The 19,117-nt window shown below is 37.9% G+C and overlaps 1 protein-coding gene across 1 annotated transcript in view; it reads right to left on the minus strand.

Annotated features, from left to right (window-relative positions):
* LOC139123419 (zinc finger protein GLI3-like) overlaps positions 1–19,117 on the minus strand; it is an 83,792-nt gene that overhangs the window by 62,659 nt on the left and 2,016 nt on the right. Inside the window, exon 2 of the mRNA XM_070689558.1 lies at positions 2,456–2,611. Within this exon, the coding sequence (XP_070545659.1) occupies positions 2,456–2,549 (94 nt within the window). The 5' untranslated portion in view covers positions 2,550–2,611. The remainder of the gene's footprint in view (positions 1–2,455; positions 2,612–19,117) is intronic.

Genomic DNA, 19,117 nt, shown 5'->3' on the forward strand with positions numbered 1-19,117 from the left:
AGACAGTTTCACCACTGCTAATCTGTAGGTGGCTCTGTTCGGTAAAACAGTCACCTTCCGCTGAAAATTATTAGTAACATTGATGTTCTCATTTAAGGTAGAACGCACCTCGGGGACAGACATTCGGACTCTCAAACTTTTACAATTCTCTTCTGATATACCACATGTGGGGGTTCATTTTAAAGCTCTTGGTGAAAGAAAACTTTTCACCGGCTTAGTTTTTCAAAATTCGAAAATTTTAATTTTTCTCCATAGAGTTAACACAGGGATGGCGGCCATTTTGAATTTCTAATATCGGTAAATCTTGGGTAATATGTTTCTCTAGTACCAAAATTTGCACGGTGACCCCCTATTTTTATTCTTGATTTTGAAAGAGAATGATTTAAAGATTCCTTGAGGAAAGTAAGAGCAAAAGTTTAAGTCTTTAACTTTCGAGGTGCATACTACCTTAATGTTGATACCCTTTATCATTTAATGGGATACAGTTTGCATTTTTATAAGAATGTGATTCTACTATTAAAGTTCATTAGTTGAATCAAAGCATCCCTGGGCTGATTAAACGTTTATTGGTGAAATTGTCCTGTTAGTTCAAAATTGAAGATTACTTGTGGAATGTAAGACTTCCTGAGTTTTTGTGGGTTGTTTTGTAAGTCATATTTGGTGACTAGATTTATGGTGTCATTTTCGGTGATCAACAAATTTATAGTGACCACGCATGCAAGTAATCCCACCGGATACTGGGGAGTAATTGCTACCGGCTGCCATGGATATTCAGGAAAGGGAGTGATACAGCTATTGGAATGATGAAGGTCATTCGCTACTACATTAACCCTTTGAGTTTGAGCGCCTAAGTCATCTTTTGTAGCTTGTATAAAATATACCCTGGTCAGTGTTTTTAAGATTTTTCCCAAAATGTTCATAAAAAGCTGTAGCCAATAAAATGCAATGTCCATTTGCTCCAAAATTATAGAAAAAATTACATTGAATGTAACAACATTGGACAAACTGTATTTAGAGAACATGATATATTGTCTCAATTGAAAGGCAAAGACACACTGAAAGACGATTTGCATAACAGTGGCCAATTTACATAATAATACAAAATTCGCATAATCGTTTGTTGTGGAATATATTTTCTTTTGTATGGTAATTTATATATGAATATTTTACTTGAAAAAGAGAGGGTAGTTAACCCCTCTAACAACTTAGCTCGGTTATTGAACACTCTTTTTGACAGTGGGGATTTTGCCGAGTGGCTATATTTCTGTTGCTTCTCAGCTCGGTGACTGGCTGCCGTACAAATGTTGTGGGTCTAAACCCAGTTGAAACATCGTATCTCCTTTTGGAGAACCTTACAGAATGTATTCATTCGCAGGTGGAGTGTGGATAATTTGATAGTACAGTGGGATGGGTCCATTGATACACAAAATATCCAGACAGTCATGAGAAATATGTAGAGAGCCACAAGTTTCCAATTCACAAAGTGTGATAAGATATCAGCCGATTATTACGTCCATGATTGCTAGAAACTTCTGAGGTTGAACGGACAACAAAACACGAGACGAGGGAGGTGAAAGTCTGAAACTTCTGATAATATATCAGCTAGGTTTACTAGAATATATTTATTGGCTTCTCTAGAATCATGCCACTCAGCTCTAAGGGCATCATGGGAGTTGATTATCTACAATGGTATCAAGGTAAACCAGAGCATTTTGGGAGGACAATTGCATTAGCACAGACATCAATGGGAGGAACATGGTGGTTCTCTGCAAACTTGCCGTAAGCACTCCAAACGTGAAGATTACTGAATTCTTTCCTCCGTTGATTGAGGAATATTCAAATTTCCTTGAGTCAGCCCTGCACCAATACGCCTGACATGAAATATTTTCTTTGATTCAAAAACAACACACTTCAATAAAAGTTCAAGAGGTCCATAATTTTGGATTTGAAGTGAATGAAGACTCAATGCATAGCAGCAGAAAATGCATAATGGAGCATATAACGGCTGGGACAATTCATATTATGTGGATAATTTTCTAACAACCAGAGACAGTGAGTCTAGAGTAGATCACATCTGTGCATGTCTCCGTTTTGAACTCAAACCTGGAGGTTCCTAAATACATGTAAACATTACAGATACTGGAGTCAGGACTGAGAAAAAAGTATGACATATATAAATCCTTTGCGGGCTGCAATTTTTCCACCAAAATTATGGTGTGCAACATTTTATCAATTTTGTAAATTTTCTGTATGTTTTTGACAATTTTGGACCAAATGAACATCACATTTTATTGGTTTCAGATTTTTATCAAAATTTTAGCAAAACTTAGAAAAAAAATTGACTGGTGTATATTTTGATATAGGCAACAAAAATTGACTTTGGCGCTCAAAGAGTTAAAGGGATGAAAACTAATGAATGATATGGGTTGTATTGACCTTTGACCTTATTACTAACCTCTTGAAGAAGACCCAGATGCATGATGGGAATCACCAGGGACTTTGGCTGAGCTGGCAGTAGCAGTCTTTGCTGGTTTAGGATTGTTTGACATGGTTTCAGCTGCTGTTGGTTGATGACAACATGGATTTCAAACTACTCGGGTTTTCCTGAACCCTGTAACAAAATTATAAAATAACTAAATTAAAAATAAGACAATTAAAGCACATTGCAAAATAAAAGACTTAATATCATTATCAAATATTGAAATAGTGTTCATGGTTCCCCAATACTATTATTAAAAAAAAATGTACACAGACTTTGGCTATTGAGTCAAAACCGCTTGACTATGGATATGGATGTATTGGGTACATACAGCTAGATACCAACACATTTCATGTAATAAGTATATTTTTATAAATTTGTAAAACAGTATTTTTTTTCATTTTTCTCCATTTTTTTCAGGTTTGATGGGTTACCACTAAATTATAAATTTTAGCCTGGAATATGGTTGTACATGACATATATTTCATCATGAAAATATGTTTTAAAATTTGTGTCCAAAGAAGGACATTATACATGTAATGGCTTTTGAAAATGGTATGGTCAAAATGGAGATCTGCAAAATTTGTTGGCCTTTAAAAATTATTTATTGCATAAACTCACTCAGTATCAATGATTTTCTGTTGAAATTCCAGTATGTTTTGTTATTTCAATATTTGTTTCCACTCATGTTAGTTCTTCACTGCAAAAGAAGTTCAAAACATTTTATTCAGTGTACATATATTTTTCTTTTTTGACCACGCCTTCCCACAATCCTGTGGTTCATTCCTTGCAGGTAGCCTTCACTGGGCAAACAAACAGTGGTAGATATGCAAATAACGTATGGTTATGTTAATTGAACACCTTTTGTAATTTCAAGAGGTTGAGGGATGTGTGTATAATGCGTAGGAAGACGTACAATAGCGGTGAGTTGCACTGAATGATTAATTCCTTCAATTTACTGACAATTTGGGGTTAAAATTACAAAACGCTGTTTGCAGTGCAAACAGTTTTCTTGCAAGTGTAAGTGGCAAAATAGATACAAGACGACAGATGATTGAAAAACCTGCGTAGTCATCCTTAATGTCACTGATTCATAGACAAAAAAACATGGCCTAGAAGACGGTAATCCCTGTAATTATGTGAACTATGTGCCAGGTAATCTACAGGAAAAATAAATTAAGCTTCACTCACGGTAAACATCAAGAAGTGAAACCACTATAAGGTACATACATACCGGTAACCTATGCAATGCTATGCAAAAGATGTCTAATTGATCAACTGAATTTCTTAAATGATAAAATCATCATCTTTGCTCATTTTGTTTGTTGGGTTTATTTTAACGCAATATTTAAAGCTGTTCAGTATGTGTCTGACTTGAATATGGTCGACTGTTTTTCTTGAATGTGAACTAAAACATGTCCTCATACTGAACATGCAAACACATAACAGTTCAGTGATAATTTCAGCAAATATCTGAAATTGTATCAAAGTATTTCTAGATGACATCCACAAATGGGGCAACATCACAGTAAATTACCAAACATATGTTAGTTTACAGGAAATGGTATGTTCTTGTCACAAGAACAAGTACTCATTAAAACAGTCAACTGTTGAAATTTCAAAGGATATGTGTCCATCAAAAAAAAGTCAAAGATATTTCTAGTATTAAACAGTGCCCTCCTTTTTAGAAAAGGCCCACACAAAGTTTATTTTTGTCTGGTTGTTTAATTAAATAGAAGCATCCACTGCATTCGTGGTATGTATGGCTATGACCCCATAGGTCAGTGGAAGTTCATGGTATGTACACACCCAGGGACTGTCTGACCCCGTGACCTTTGCCCACTATGAGAGAGAAGAGTCAGTTTTGAGAGTGTATATCAACATTCCTCATATAGTGTTACTACTTTGTTACTCTTCCTGATCACAAAGCAAAGACTCCTCCACCGCCCTCCCCTCCCTCCGAAAAAGGGGGGAATATCTACATCTTTTTCTCTGTACAATTACACGGTCCCTGAGACTGTCGTGTATAATTGCAGCAACTCCTGTAAATTTTGTCTAGATTGATTATCATACTGAAGTAAGTTTTGTCACCGTTCACACTAAACAACTTAATATCTCTTACAAGTTACTGTTATTCACATGACGACTGCTGCTTTTAAGGTAGAATACGCCTCACGGACAGACTCTCAAATCTCTGCAATTCTTTTCTGATCTACCAATTGTGAGGGCTCATTGTAAAGCTCTTGAATAAAGAAAAATAGCGTCAATGACACTGTAGCTCCCATCCTGGACTATTTAGTGTTTGTTCTCTGGTCAGATACGTGTGAAAGGGATAAAGTGCATGAAGTGAAAATACTAAATGACATGTACTGGAGACAGTGAAATATGTTTAATGTAATTATTCAGAATATAAAATGGAAAAAATACAGAATTAGATATATCGAATACTGTGATACAACCATTAACTCAACAAGTCATTCACAATGACATAGTCCCCACTTGTAATAGGAGTATTAGTCTTGATGGGGCGGAAAATGTGGTCATTAAGAAGTATCACTGGAGTGTATATGTTGAGATCTATGGGCACATAGGTCTATGTCGTTGTTCCCAATTTGAAACACATGAGGCATGTCTAAGTTATGGTTCTAAATCGGGAAAAAAGATCAGACCTCTAGCAGTATTGGCCAGCCAAGAAATAGCATATGCGCATTATAAATGAGGTACAAGATGTGACATCTTAAGGTCTAATATCCTATCAAAATTGCAGGGTATAGAACTTGTGGTTACTGAAATATGCATATATATGTATAATCAAGGTCAAAGGTCATCGAGGTCACATGACATTTTGAAAAAAAAATTATATTGCTAATTAATCCCTATATGCCAAAAATCAGATCTCTAGCTCTACTCGCTTGCCCAGAATTAGATGTGTACATAATTAATGAGGTAAAGCATGTGTTGTCATAAGGTCTCCCATCCTACTAAATACAAAGGACATAGCACTTGTGGTTACTTATTTATTGACATAAACATATATTTTAGGTAAAAGGTCATCGAGATCACATGACATTTGGTCAAAAAATTTCTCTCCTATAGTTATCCTATATACCAAAAATCAGACATCCAGCTCTATTTCCTCGCTCAGAATGAGATATGCACATAATTATTGAGGTACAGTATGTGGCGTCATAAGGTGTCCATCATACCAAACATGAAGGGTGTAGCACTTGTGGTTACCGAGTTATGGAAAAATATGTATATTTGAGGTCAAAGGTCACCGAGGTCACGTGACATTTTGTCAAAAAAATTGTTTTGCTAAGTTATCCCTATATACCAAAAATCAGACCTCTAGCTCTATTGGCTCGCTCAAAATTAGATATGTGCATAATTAATGAGGTACAATATGTGGCGTCATAAGGTGTCCCATCATACCATACATGAAGGGAGTAGCACTTGTGGTTACTGAGTTATGGACAAATATGTATATTTGAGGTCAAAGGTCACCGAGGTCACGTGACATTTTGTCAAAAAAATTGTTTTGCTAAGTTATCCCTATATACCAAAAATCAGACCTCTAGCTCAATTGGCTCGCTCAAAATTAGATATGTGCATAATTAATGAGGTACAATATGTGGCGTCATAAGCTGTCCCATCATACCATATATGAAGGGTGGTAGCACTTGTGGTTACTGAGTTATGGACAAATATGTATATTTGAGATCAAAGGTCATCAAGGTCACATGACATTTTGTCAAAATATCCGAGATATCTCGGAACGGATGCTGAACGGATGGACGAACAGACGGACATGACCCAATCTATAAGCTCACTGGACTTCATCTGTGGGGACTAAAAATTGTGTCACTGCATCCTTTTTGCAATATGAATACGATGAGAAACTAAATTTTTATTTTTGTGGCCTTATACATGGGAGTCTATGGAGATCTGCCTTATACATGGGAGTCTATGGACGTGTTAAACTAAAAATATGCAAATTTCACCACGATTTGCCCAAATTTGGAAAGGTCACTCCTATGCACTTCCATACCAAGTTTCAAATCAATCGGACTTGTGGTTTCAGAGCAGGAGATTTTTTGACCAAAAATGGGAGTAATTACAAAAAAATTCATGAAAAATAGCAAGTCCAAGATACTGACCCAAGATGCGCACAATCATTTCATGTCAGCCCAAAGTACTTACATGCTAATTTTTCATGTAATCTGCTCAGTGGTTATTGAGTTTTTTCAATTTTGACTGTTTTTACATTTTTCACTTAATTTGCATATTTTTGGCAATGACATTTCATTTGAACAAAATCTCATCTACAGCCCATCATCCATGTACACACCAATATCAAGATGAAATGTACAGCGGTTTTGGAGTTTTTGATGTTGACGGACAGACATACAGACATACAGACATACAGACATACATACATACAGACATTTTCCTAGCCTATAAGAATAGCTTCATTGCCATATATACATATGGCTATGGGAGCTAAAAACTTTCACAGACTTACATTTTTTCCCCATGGTCTATAAATCCTGAAGATTCTAAATTATCTGACAGATGGCGGATACACCCCTTTCTGGTGTACATCGTCCCAATGTCACTTTTCCCCTTTTTGAAGTCACCCATTGACTTTCTTCTTATCAGTTATGACATTCAAGGAACTTATAACACTATCATGTACCTTGATATTTCACTTGAGTTCACCATATACTGACATTTTCAAGAAGGCATGTTGGTCATATTTTGACATTTTGCATCTCACAGTTCTACTGTTTACAGGTCTGGGCTGACATTATCTTTATTGTGGGTCAATGACACGATTACAAGGACATTATTTATGAGTAGAGCTCTGGTGGTGAAGTGGAATGCCAGTATCAATTATACTTTATGCAATCAATATCTTAAGATCTCATTGTAGAGGGGGACACTCTGTGCTTTTGTGATTATTTTAAGGAGGATTTTGGTTAGATAGCCACCCCCCCCCCCCCCCCCACAATCGTATATCCTGGAGAAAACACTGCATATATCTCATGCCTGCCATTGGTACACACCAGTATGTCCTATTCATCAGAACTAAAATAAGGTTTATGCACACTCAAAAAAATTTGAATTGCTCATTTTGGAATTTTTTTTTTTTTTTCCTGCAGTGTTGTGTTTGCTTATACAGCTACACAGCCGGCAACAAGTAATCAGTAAAAAGTAATCGTCAGCATGGATTGCATGGAAAATAACCTGGAGATGATGGATAAATAGGTCCTGGCAAAGAGATCAACTTCCAAAATAATGGATTTTCGAATAAAATCAGCACCGAAAGTTAGTGGCGGGAAGCCAAAACATGAACCGGAAGAATTATTGACAGAAATGACCAAACTGCTTTTAAAACAAAATGTATCCATTACAAATTGTACTCAAACAGTCTCTGAGAGAAACCCAACACCTGTTCTTATAATATGGAATCTGAAGAACGCAATTTGTTTAAAGTAGTCCCTGTTTGTTTAATCCTGGCTTTATTCAAGCTAATGCAATTACAGAGGATGAGAAAAGGCATTTAACCTGATCCCCTCAGTGCCCTGTAAACAGGTAAACAGGGCAATTAGCTGCAACTTTTGGTTACATTTTTTCACAATTTCTGTTTTTTTTATGTCAACTACAATTTCTTGTTGTACTCCTCAAAGTATGTAGAAATTAAAGTTGCAACTTGTACCTGTGTTGACTGCATTGTTTTTGTTGAAAAGTGAATTCTGATATGGACTAGAATTCAAATGTAAGTTGATAAACATGCTTTTCACAAGTATAAATGTATAGATACTGTGTTGACACGCTATTCGGTTGGCATTTCAACGCACTCTGATGAGCAGAAAAAGAACTTTCAATTGACATATAAAACAAAACCAGGGAAAAAATAATCAAAACTTACATTTACCGGCCAGCCCTTTTATAACAATACATGTAGGTTTGGGCCAGACCATAGTGGTCAGAGGTAAAGTTTGTGGCAAGCACACATATTAATTTTCACTGTCCAAGGGGAACAACTGAGCCCCTAGATGTTTAGATTTACACACCAAATCCCAGCCATAGTACTTCAGTTACACTTGTGTACAGTTTACGGTTTAACCCACAAATTAACCAACGTATTTTGCTAAGTCCCTCGTGTTTTTCAGTGGTGAACTTTGACCTCTTAACAGTGGAGGAATGAAAAGGTTAATAGAATTTCTAAAATTGGGTTTGATGGAAGGGAATCTTGATATTCGACTATGTTGATTATAAACAGATTACAAATATACTTGTAATGAAACAATGGCATTTTGGGAAGCATATCTTTTGATAATCCCTCTCTGCCTCTATAACTTTGTTCACTCTTTTCTCAACTCAATCAAAACTTAAAAATTTAAAAAAAAACAAATTGATATGATGAAAAACCAGTTATTCAAAAGACAGGGAAGTAAAAACCATAACTTGCATACTTTTGATCGTGAAAATTTTGGAAAGCAATGTTAAAATCTGTGATGATGGAATCCATTCAAGTTCATCTACCGTTACTGGCTTTCACAAGTATGGATTTTTCCTCCTTGTCATTAGAAGTCGCAGTCACCCTCAAAATTTCCAACTTTTACGTCAGAGACCATTGAACAAAAGCACTGAGGGTAACACAACCATGAATAATTTACAATGATTTCACACCCAAACAAGTGTTTCTTTGCCCAACAACTAATCAGGCTTCCAATAACTGGACAGCTGAATGTCACACAATGGCAACCAAGACAGACACACAATGGAGGAGGTCAGGGATGGATACCCTCCTTTGTTAACCCTTCTTTGTTATGCAAATTGCGACATGCTTTGGTAATCCCTCTTTCCTGTGTTGTCTCATCAAATTGGAATGCTGCAAAAATCTAGAAATGATCAAACAGTACTATAGCCGAGGGTTTTAGTTATTCAATTGCAGCAAGTGTAATCGTTTCACCATATTTGCCAGTGTAGATGTCCATCTTTGCCATAGAAAACAATACAGTTGAACAAAGATATGGTGTCATTCTGTTAAAGCACAAGCCTCTGAGTCCCACCTTCTGTGATAAATTGCAACATTGTAGCAGTATAACACAATGTTAGCTACTTTTTGTACAATACTGTACAACATTGTAACAGTCAAACATACACTGTAGCAATGTATGCAATTGTTACAGTCTAACTTACACTAACAGCTTCTCTTTATGTGATGATACTTTGCAACAACAACAACTTTGCAACAGTCAAATGCACATTGTTGGCCATTTTCTTTCATCATTCTCTTTCCCTTCATCTATGTTATCCCTTCATTCATTTTCCATCACACCTCTCAATGGATGTCATTTCACAAGTGCAGCTCATCACTACAACTTGGAGGAACCTGAGTTGATCCATGGCCACCATGAGATACTGTCAACCTTTCTCCTGGTGATTCAGTTCGCTGTCTACAATTTGCAAACTGACCATTTTGTAAAATGTCCCATATTTTTTGTACTTGGAACCACTAGCCTGTAAAAATATTATCATCCACTTGTAATATTGAATTCACTCTATGCACCAATGCAAAAATGTCCAGACACTATTTTTTTTGTTTTTTTTGGTGTAATAAAAGCCCTATCCACTTTTTTATCATTGGTTTAGTATGTTTCCTGAATTTAAATGTAAGCTCAGCACAGGCGTAATGGCTTGAACCATGGAGGTAGTAGAGAAGGAGTCACAACTAGGCGGAGATCAAAGGGACCATGTGTTTTGCCGCTGTTTGCCTTACAAACTACTTCATTAGCACCAACGGGACTTGCGAACGCGTTTTCTCGGATTTAGGAAACAAGATTAAGTTCGTTCGGGGTCGTTCGGGTGTTTCGGCCGTCCCTCGGCAGTTGACAGATCTTCAAACATGGCGTCACGTGTCCAAACGTCGCGTCGGGAAGTTCGAGTCGTTCCACTGATTTTGATGTACACGATGTTAAAGAGGTCGAGGAACAGATAATTGAGGAAAGGAGCTTTTGTATCTGCAAAGGCGCGGAGACTGAGTTGATGATAGCTTGCGATTACAAAAAAATGCCATAGGCCTACATCGTAGAGCAGTATTGTTAACACACCAACTTTTTCCAAATCCAGTTCTTGGTTCTTGCCGGGTTTTATCATGTTGAACTGGCATTAATGATAAGGTTAAATAATAAAGCATAGCTTTTAACTGCTACTTCCATGACTTAAATGAATGGTCGCGATATAAAAACAACACGTACGATGCATTGAAACAAAGCGTCGCAGCGTCGCCTATGGCGTCGCGTCATAAACACCCGGGAAACGCTACAAGTTTAACCCACGCTCACGGCAGTGCTGCAGTCCGCTGCACCATACTCAGTACATGATTGAAAAGTTCGTGATCAGAACTTTCATTCTAACAAGGAAAGGTTCCTGCGATCGAATGTAAAGTATATAAAAAACGGCGTTAAAATTACCAAGATTTTGAGAATGAAAAACTTAAATTCCGTGTAACTTCACTTTTCGTGGACGGAACGTGTCGGTTCTTACACTATCATGACGCACTTGACCCAAGCTACGCAAATACAGTCTTTGCGCATGTGTTATGACACTGTGGAGAAACTGAGTCGCATTAGCAAACTCAGGTTAATTTCACTCGGTTCGGTTGCGAAGGTAGCGTCGGCAACGCAGATGGCGGGAAAGAGGTGTTAAACAATGGACATAAAGGGATTAAACCAATGGTGCACAATAGTAATAAACGTAATTATCTCAGTTGTGACTCCTTCTCTACTACCTCCATGCTTGAACTTACAGCAAAGATCCGTGTTGCCATTTTTAAGAATTGACTCCTCTTAAGTTTTAGCCATTCTTTCTAATTGCAGGACTGATTTTGTCTGATTTTCAACTTCACTGCCTCAGCAAAATGAATAGCCCATAGCTCAAGCTACAAAACCAAAGGAATAACATTTGACCAGGTCACTTCCTGACATTGGTACATCCCAATTTTTACCAATGGAGCTGATGAACCAGTACACAGGACAAATGGGGGAAAGGGCAAAGTGCAGGGTTTTACATGACGCGCATTTCTGCGTCCTTTAACGCATAAAACCGGACGCAGGACCCCTCAAAAACTGAACTACGCGTCCCTTGGGACGCAGAAATATCTGTTGCTGGTGTATATTTTGTGAGCTGCTGAACACGCAAAACACATCCCAGTAAGCCTTACCGACCCCATACTTTAATGGAATGCTCCGTAGTGCATTGGCCTCCACTGTTTGATGACCAATGGTACCCGCGGAAACAAATTTTACTACCGTAAAAAGTGACTTTCAAAATGTAAAATGATTCTTAATTGGTCGATTTGTTGTTTGCGGCGATCAACACATGTATATGCATACGTCTTTTCCTTAGACGGTGCTGCGACAAATCAACGCAGGGATATAAGCTCGAACAACAACAACATGGCGGGTCGTATCAAACACCCAAAACAAGCCGATCTGCGAAAGTTTTTCGGCGCGCGCAGCAACCAGCACGATGCCAGGTTTGGTCGAGGCCGAAACAGCAGCTACGGCATGCGATACTGATACATCAGGTCCCCCGGCCAAGTCAGCAAAATACGAACATTCAACAGAAGTTGGCTCGATAGATTTAAATGGCTTCGATATTCTGAAGAGCGAAACGTCATGGAATGAGATGTATGTTTGAAAGCGAATGTTACATGCCCGTTCACGGAAGGTTGTTCTAATTTTCAACATTCAACTCTCACTCGTCATCAGGACTCGAAAAGTCATCTCACAAGTGTTAAAATCCTAAGCGTGAGGTCACAATTTACTACTGCTCGCAAATCTGCAGAGGACCGGCAGTTGCAGGGTAAGAGTAACGAACTCGAGGCGTACGCTGCACAATTACGTACTGTTTATCTGATCGCTAAACGTGACCTTCCATGCAATGTATTCACTGACATCATGCATCTACAGAATCTGAACGGCTTAGACATTGAATATTATAAACGTCCTCCGATAGTTATGGAGTTTGAAGAGTGTATTCAACGTGTGATCGAAGTCCCTGATTGATAGCATACATGCAAGTCTTAGTGATTTCATCGGCCTATAATGTTGGATGAGACTTGTGAACATAACCGTTCATAAGAAACTTGCCATGTATGTTCGATATATTCAGAATGGCGAGGCGAATGTTTCTTTCCTCGGTAACCAGCAAATTACAGATGCCACTACTGCAGGGATCGAAAACGCCTTGATTGAATTTTTGACTTGGAAAGAAATCTGTGACGCGGCCGTAGACAAAATATATTGACTAGGAACAGACCGGGCGGCCGTTTTTGAACGGGTACGGGTTGGGTGCAAAATTAAAAGCCAGAAATCCCAACCTTGTTCAAGTGCATTGTGTTGCACATCGATTGAATCTTGCTGCTTCTCAAGCAGGCAGAGATATTGAATATTGCAAAGAATATCATATATAATCCATTCATTGTATAAATACTTTAATGACTCTAGTGTGAGATATGACAAACTTAGAGAAATTCAAACTCTGTTGAATTGGAAGGCAAAACAAATTATTCAGCCTACATCTGTTCGCCGGTTGTCGGTTGAATCAGCTGTCAAGATGATTTTCATCAGTTTTGAGCCAATTGCTTTGGCACTTGCAAGTGACAAAAAAGGGGGAAAGGCTGATCGGCTGTTGAAATTTGTCTCCAATTCATTGTTTCTGCTATTCACCGCCTTATTGATTGATGTCCTTACTGTGATTGAGCCTTTTACATTTCACAAAGATTCTGTCAACCTATCCCATAAAGTGTTCAGTCTACTAAGGGCACATTGAATACAATGACTAATGATTCACACACTGTCAGAGAAGTCTTTAATGATTTGGGTGATGTTCCTGGCAATGGTCAGAAAGACACATACAAAAACATTCGAATCACTTACAATCAGCCACTCAGACAGAGGTTCTGTACTGTGAGAGAAATTATATCAACAAACTGCTGCAGTATTTAGATAGCAGATTTCAAATGATGAGATGAATATTCTGGAATGTTTTGATGTAATTCTAAACCCACACAGATATCCTGAAAATTTGGCCAACCTACCTGACTATGGGGTCAACCAGCTTGATCAACTGTTGAATCATTATACAATACACCAGGTATTGATGCTGATAGAGCTAGGGCACACTTTCTGTTTTACAAACACTTCACAAGATCTCATAGGGACGCACTGAATTTTGATATGTATATCAAGCTGTTGCCAACTGATTTTACAGAGGAGTATCCTGATTTTGCCATTCTTGCTAAAATTGCTCTTGTCATACCAGTGTCCTCTGCCCCATGTGAGAGGGGCTTTTCAGTACAAAATGCCATCAAACAGAGGGCAAAAAATACCGTAGATTCAATCCTCAAAGGCTTAATAGACTAATGTTCATCAAACTGGTTGGCCCCATCATAGATGATTTTGACTTCATGAACACTGCTAGGTTATTTGCTGAAGGAGCTGTTGGCAGAGTGTGAACTCAAACCTACTGGACTTGCTAGGTGAATGCCATTTCAGAGTATGAAATTACTTACCTTCTTGTCAATTTGACAAATTTGAATACTTGTTCAAATTTCACAACATTGTGAACTTGTCATTAAAGTTATGAGATCATTTTAATCATGAATAGTGTTCTTTGAATTGATCAATGAGGGCCCTGAGCAGTATGAACTAGAATTTTCATGTAAGAATTATTTAAGAAATGTGCAACCATTTGCCGTGTGTTATAACACTAATTGAACACAGTGAAGACCATGGCATGGATAAACAATAAAATATTCTTTTGAAATAAATTGGGACCCCCATATTTTGATGTAGGACTCCCATTTTCTAACACCAGGGGTCCCAGGGACTCTCAAAAGTAAAAAGTGATGTAAAACCCTGAAAGTGAGAGTACAAGTGAAACATTGGTAACCAATATCTTCAGTTTACTTTGCACATGATTTCAGTTTTGTTAAGACACAGACAAGGATACTGTACATGATACTGTGCACTTTAAAGGAATTAATTTCACGTCATGAATTTCACAAAATAGCTTTTAATAATAATTTAGTCATAAATTACCTCAAGATTCCCATCTTTCATGATTTCAACAGCCACCTACCAGTGCAACAAAATTTTAAGATTCTGCATGCATTCAACTGAAATAGGAGTCAGTGGTGACATTTCTCAGCAAATGCAACCTCATCAGTAGTAGGTAGTGCCAGGTGTATGTACAAGTGCACTGTATTTTAATTACATTGTCAAAATGATGTCTTCCCATGGTCCTTCACTCTAAAACCTCTGTCAACATTCTGCAACCCAAATGCACGAAAAATCCTTTTGAAACCAATGTTACCACGCTACAACAAACAGAATGGCCAGAGATCAAATACCACAACTCTTGTATACTGGCTGGGTTTTTTTTTACCTCATGACTCAAATTTCACAAGAAATTTAAATCCAGGAGGATCTGAAGGTGGTTAGTCTTACAAATCCCACTCCACATAAACAGCTTTTCTGCATACAAGGTTCTACTGTTTCCACTGGTAGGGGAAGGGGACCCTTGAAAACACTGACTGCAATGTTGTGTCATATAATCAGCTGAGAGGGAATGCCAAAACACACAAATTGGTTAGGTTACTCCTTGAACACACAAATAAAAAATATTTCAATCTTTTCGATACAGTTATTTCCTGTTCAGTGACTTGTAAATATTTGAATTACCACACAATTCGGTAAAAGGGTCGACTGAGGATGTTTTCACTCTCTACGATTCACTTGAGTTGTTCTTTTACTGGGCTATATGCTTACACCCCTATTTCAATCAACAGTGGTCAAAGTGAAACATAATCAACGAGGTTAACCAGGGTTTGATGTTTGCAAGGTACCATTAAACCATGAAGTAAACTGTCAAAAAGCTTAGAAAATTTGACATGAGGTGATGCAATATAGCTATGGTTCAAAAGACAGGAACATCTTTATAAATTTTTGAAAGTACTATTACAGCATCACTGACTTTTCCCCATAGTATCCATGGTCCAGCTGAGTGGGAACAGACTACTGGGATAGAACTCTTCCTTACAATTATTAATGAAATCCTAGTCCTCCTAGTTTTCCTACTCTTAAATTTTCTTTCCGGTGCTGCACACCTTTGTCAAATCAATCAATAACTGATAAAAGGTAGCATGCACAGTTTGCCAGTTATTTTCTGACTTTACGGAAAATCTTGGAATATATACATTTCAGTTGGCCATTTTACATGTAGCTTGGCACAGTTAAAATAATAAGGTATTAGAGTTTTGTCTGACCATTCTGTTAGTGCACAAAGCAGAGCCCATAACACAGAATTAAGATAAAAGAAATTGCTTTTGTTTTCCTTACTTGAATGGTTTGTGCTAATGACAGATTAAATGTATTCTCAAGCTGGATCTTGCTTTGAGATGTTTTACATGTAAAGTCCTGAGCATTTCACCCATATCCTGCCTTTTGCGCCGAGTTGGGGCCTTTTTTGATAAATCCTGCACCGGGTGTAATTTGAAACCCATCAAGAATCCAATAACTGAACACTTGCTCAATCAAGTTCAGGTAATATGATACTTTGATGTCTGCTGACTCATTCAGAGATAAGAGATCAATACAGCCCACTGGTGGCTGTCCATAATATCATGGCCAATTAGCTCATGCATGCATTTGTGCTAAAACCCAGGAGCGTATTTCTGGATACTTCTACACTTTTGTGTGCAACATTGCATACTTTAAGGCAAATGTTCCACTTCACACTACTACTTTTGACAGTCAAATTTGTTGCAATGACCAGGTAAATATCCCGTTGTGACAAACTACCAATAGGTTATCCTACAGCACAATGATGTATCTTTGACCAATGCTACACCTGCTTGTCCAATACCTGAGCTGGGCAATACAATAGCAGAATCAATATGTCTGTCAGTGAGACAATGTGTCAAGAAGTTTGAGACAACGTGTCTATCCCTGACACTGGCCTGTTCAATATTTGCTACACTGTTTCAAAGCACACAATGCTATCTCACTGTGTGACAAAACTTAGTCAAACAATGAAATGATGTTGCTAAACAAAGAAACAATTGTCAGTGATCCTTGCAACCAGAAAATATTTGAAACTGTTCTTGAAGAGATATGTAAATTAGCGTGCTCACAATTTTTAACAAAATGGCCACAAGTCAACAGGTGTAACACATAGCCTGCTTCACAGCACAGGTGAAATGACACATTCAGTTAACAAATCACCTATGTAAATCAAAACAATTCAAACACTGGCAAGCCAATGAAAGTGAAAAATTAACATACAGTACCATGTATATGACCTAACAAAATTTTCCACTTTTATTTATGCTGCATAATTCCTGAGTATTTTATCTAATTGAGTCTTTGCTGTGAGGTGAGTGTGACCGACCAGTATAATAACAAATGGATGCCAATCAATTGAAAGTAATATTCTGGTTGTGAGACAAGATTCGAAACACGTCCTTCAGCTTCATAAGCTGTAAAGCAAGTATTGCTCTTTGTCTCAAACCACAATATTACTTTTGATTGATACACATCCTACTGCTAATGACAGAGGGACAGTTTGATTGACAACAGCAGCTGTATAGCATAAGAGAGAACAGACCATGAACACCTGATAGAGCAATTTCTGTGAGAACGCCACATATCAAAACCAACATGTTGTTCAGCAAAACTCAGTTTTAATAATTAGATGTGATCGAATGAACTAAAACACATGCAAAGTTGCTTTCCACTTATGTTGTCTTTGATGGGAATACGTAGGGACCAATCACAGTCCCTCTAGGGGCTGGGGACGATGGACCAATATAGTTTTCTAAGATGGTCTTGCTACCTGATCCATATTTTAATCTGTATGACAGTGTATTATTCAGTGGCATGACAAGAGAATGTTGAAATGTTTTGGAGAGATTGGGAGGGATGATATAAAAATTAGTGTGATCCAAATACTAAATATCTATAATAAACTATGTTAGTAGCTGTAAACATAGTAGCTGTAACTTTTGTGACTTTTTCCTACAATTTTCGTTTTTAATGTCAAATAGAGCTTCTTGTTCAACTCCCATAGTATGCTGATGTACAAAGTATTATGCTATTCAACTCAGCTTGTAAATGTATAGACTACATTTTCGTCATTGACAGTGAATTGTGTTCTGGACTAGAATTCAGATGTAAACCAGAACCATGCATACACACGCTGTGTTTACAACATGCTCTGTTTTAACATGTTTTAGGGAGTAGAACCAGACCTTGAAATTGATATAATGACAGTATACATAAAAAAATTGCGCAAAAGTCATCAACAGATACAAGTACAAACCCTTCACTGTTACACAAAGTCAATGTGCAGGCAAAGTTGAGGTAGATTTCTGCTACTGAACTCTTTAAAGTTGTCCCTATTTGCTTTGCCTTGTAAAAGGCTATTTGCATATGATATGTATACACATCATTAACACACAGTAGTTTGCCAAGACACTAATTAAACATCAATTACGGCCTCTGATTACACACATGAAGAGATAAATTTGACTATCATTTAGATATGTGATCCATACACAACTGCCCTCTTATGACACTACATTTTCTAACTCCTGCTGTGTTCAGGATGCATGAAACTTGACTGTCAGGAAAAAAATACGAAGTGCTGACAAAGTCTGATGTGTAGTTGATTCACACAGAACAAGAAACGTCTTTTAAACTGCACAAGTGAGTCTGCAGTGGTGTTTTTCCCCGTTTTGAGATATCTCTGTTTGAACGATCACAATAGATTGCTGTAGACAGGACGCAGCCTCCTGGAAGATGTTTGTTATGTAAGGTCAGCTACTGAATTTTAATTACCCCTCCCCCCCCCCTTCCCTCCTGCTGCTGCCTTTGGCTGCGGTGGTTGACGACAAACTCAGGAGTACACATCAAAGATATTAAGAGGTTGTGCATGTTGCCGCCTAAACTTCAGACTACAAATTATGGCTACAAACAGGCTAAAACTCAATGGAAAACGGCTGCACATCTGGCACAGGCCAGGGGGCTCTTCAATTGATGATCCGAAGGAGGTGCCCCCATTCCCCCTTGGTAACTGTTCACGCTTCCCAATGAGTGTTGGGGACAGGCTTGTAAAAACACCAAAAGCAAATTTGATAGTCTCCAAAGAAACTGTGCAAATTTAGCGAAGCCCTGTACAATGTTTATTTAATGCCTCCACATTTTAACAACTTGGGCAAACATGTTAAAGCAAACACTACTGTACTTTGGCGTTTGAACAACTCCATATGAGTAGTGATTCGTAATGTGCAAACCCATCACGTTTCCCACTAAGTCACCTCATTCACGGCGTAAGAGGGGAGCCAATAGACAACAAGACAGTTTATGACTTCAGCAAGTGGGGCTGGCGAGGCTTTGATGAGCTGGGGGAAATTCATAAGGCGCTTGTGTTGGCATATGTTGGCTATTGGGTTCGAGATTAGCACGACTCGCTGTAAAACGATCCCAGCAAAGCAACGCGATTGGATATGTAAGTAGCGATGATCGCTCCGCCAGGCCGCCCTTTGTGAAAGCTATAACTGTA

Source organism: Ptychodera flava (assembly GCF_041260155.1).
Source record: "Ptychodera flava strain L36383 chromosome 23 unlocalized genomic scaffold, AS_Pfla_20210202 Scaffold_23__1_contigs__length_28996876_pilon, whole genome shotgun sequence".
Lineage (NCBI taxonomy): Eukaryota > Metazoa > Hemichordata > Enteropneusta > Ptychoderidae > Ptychodera > Ptychodera flava.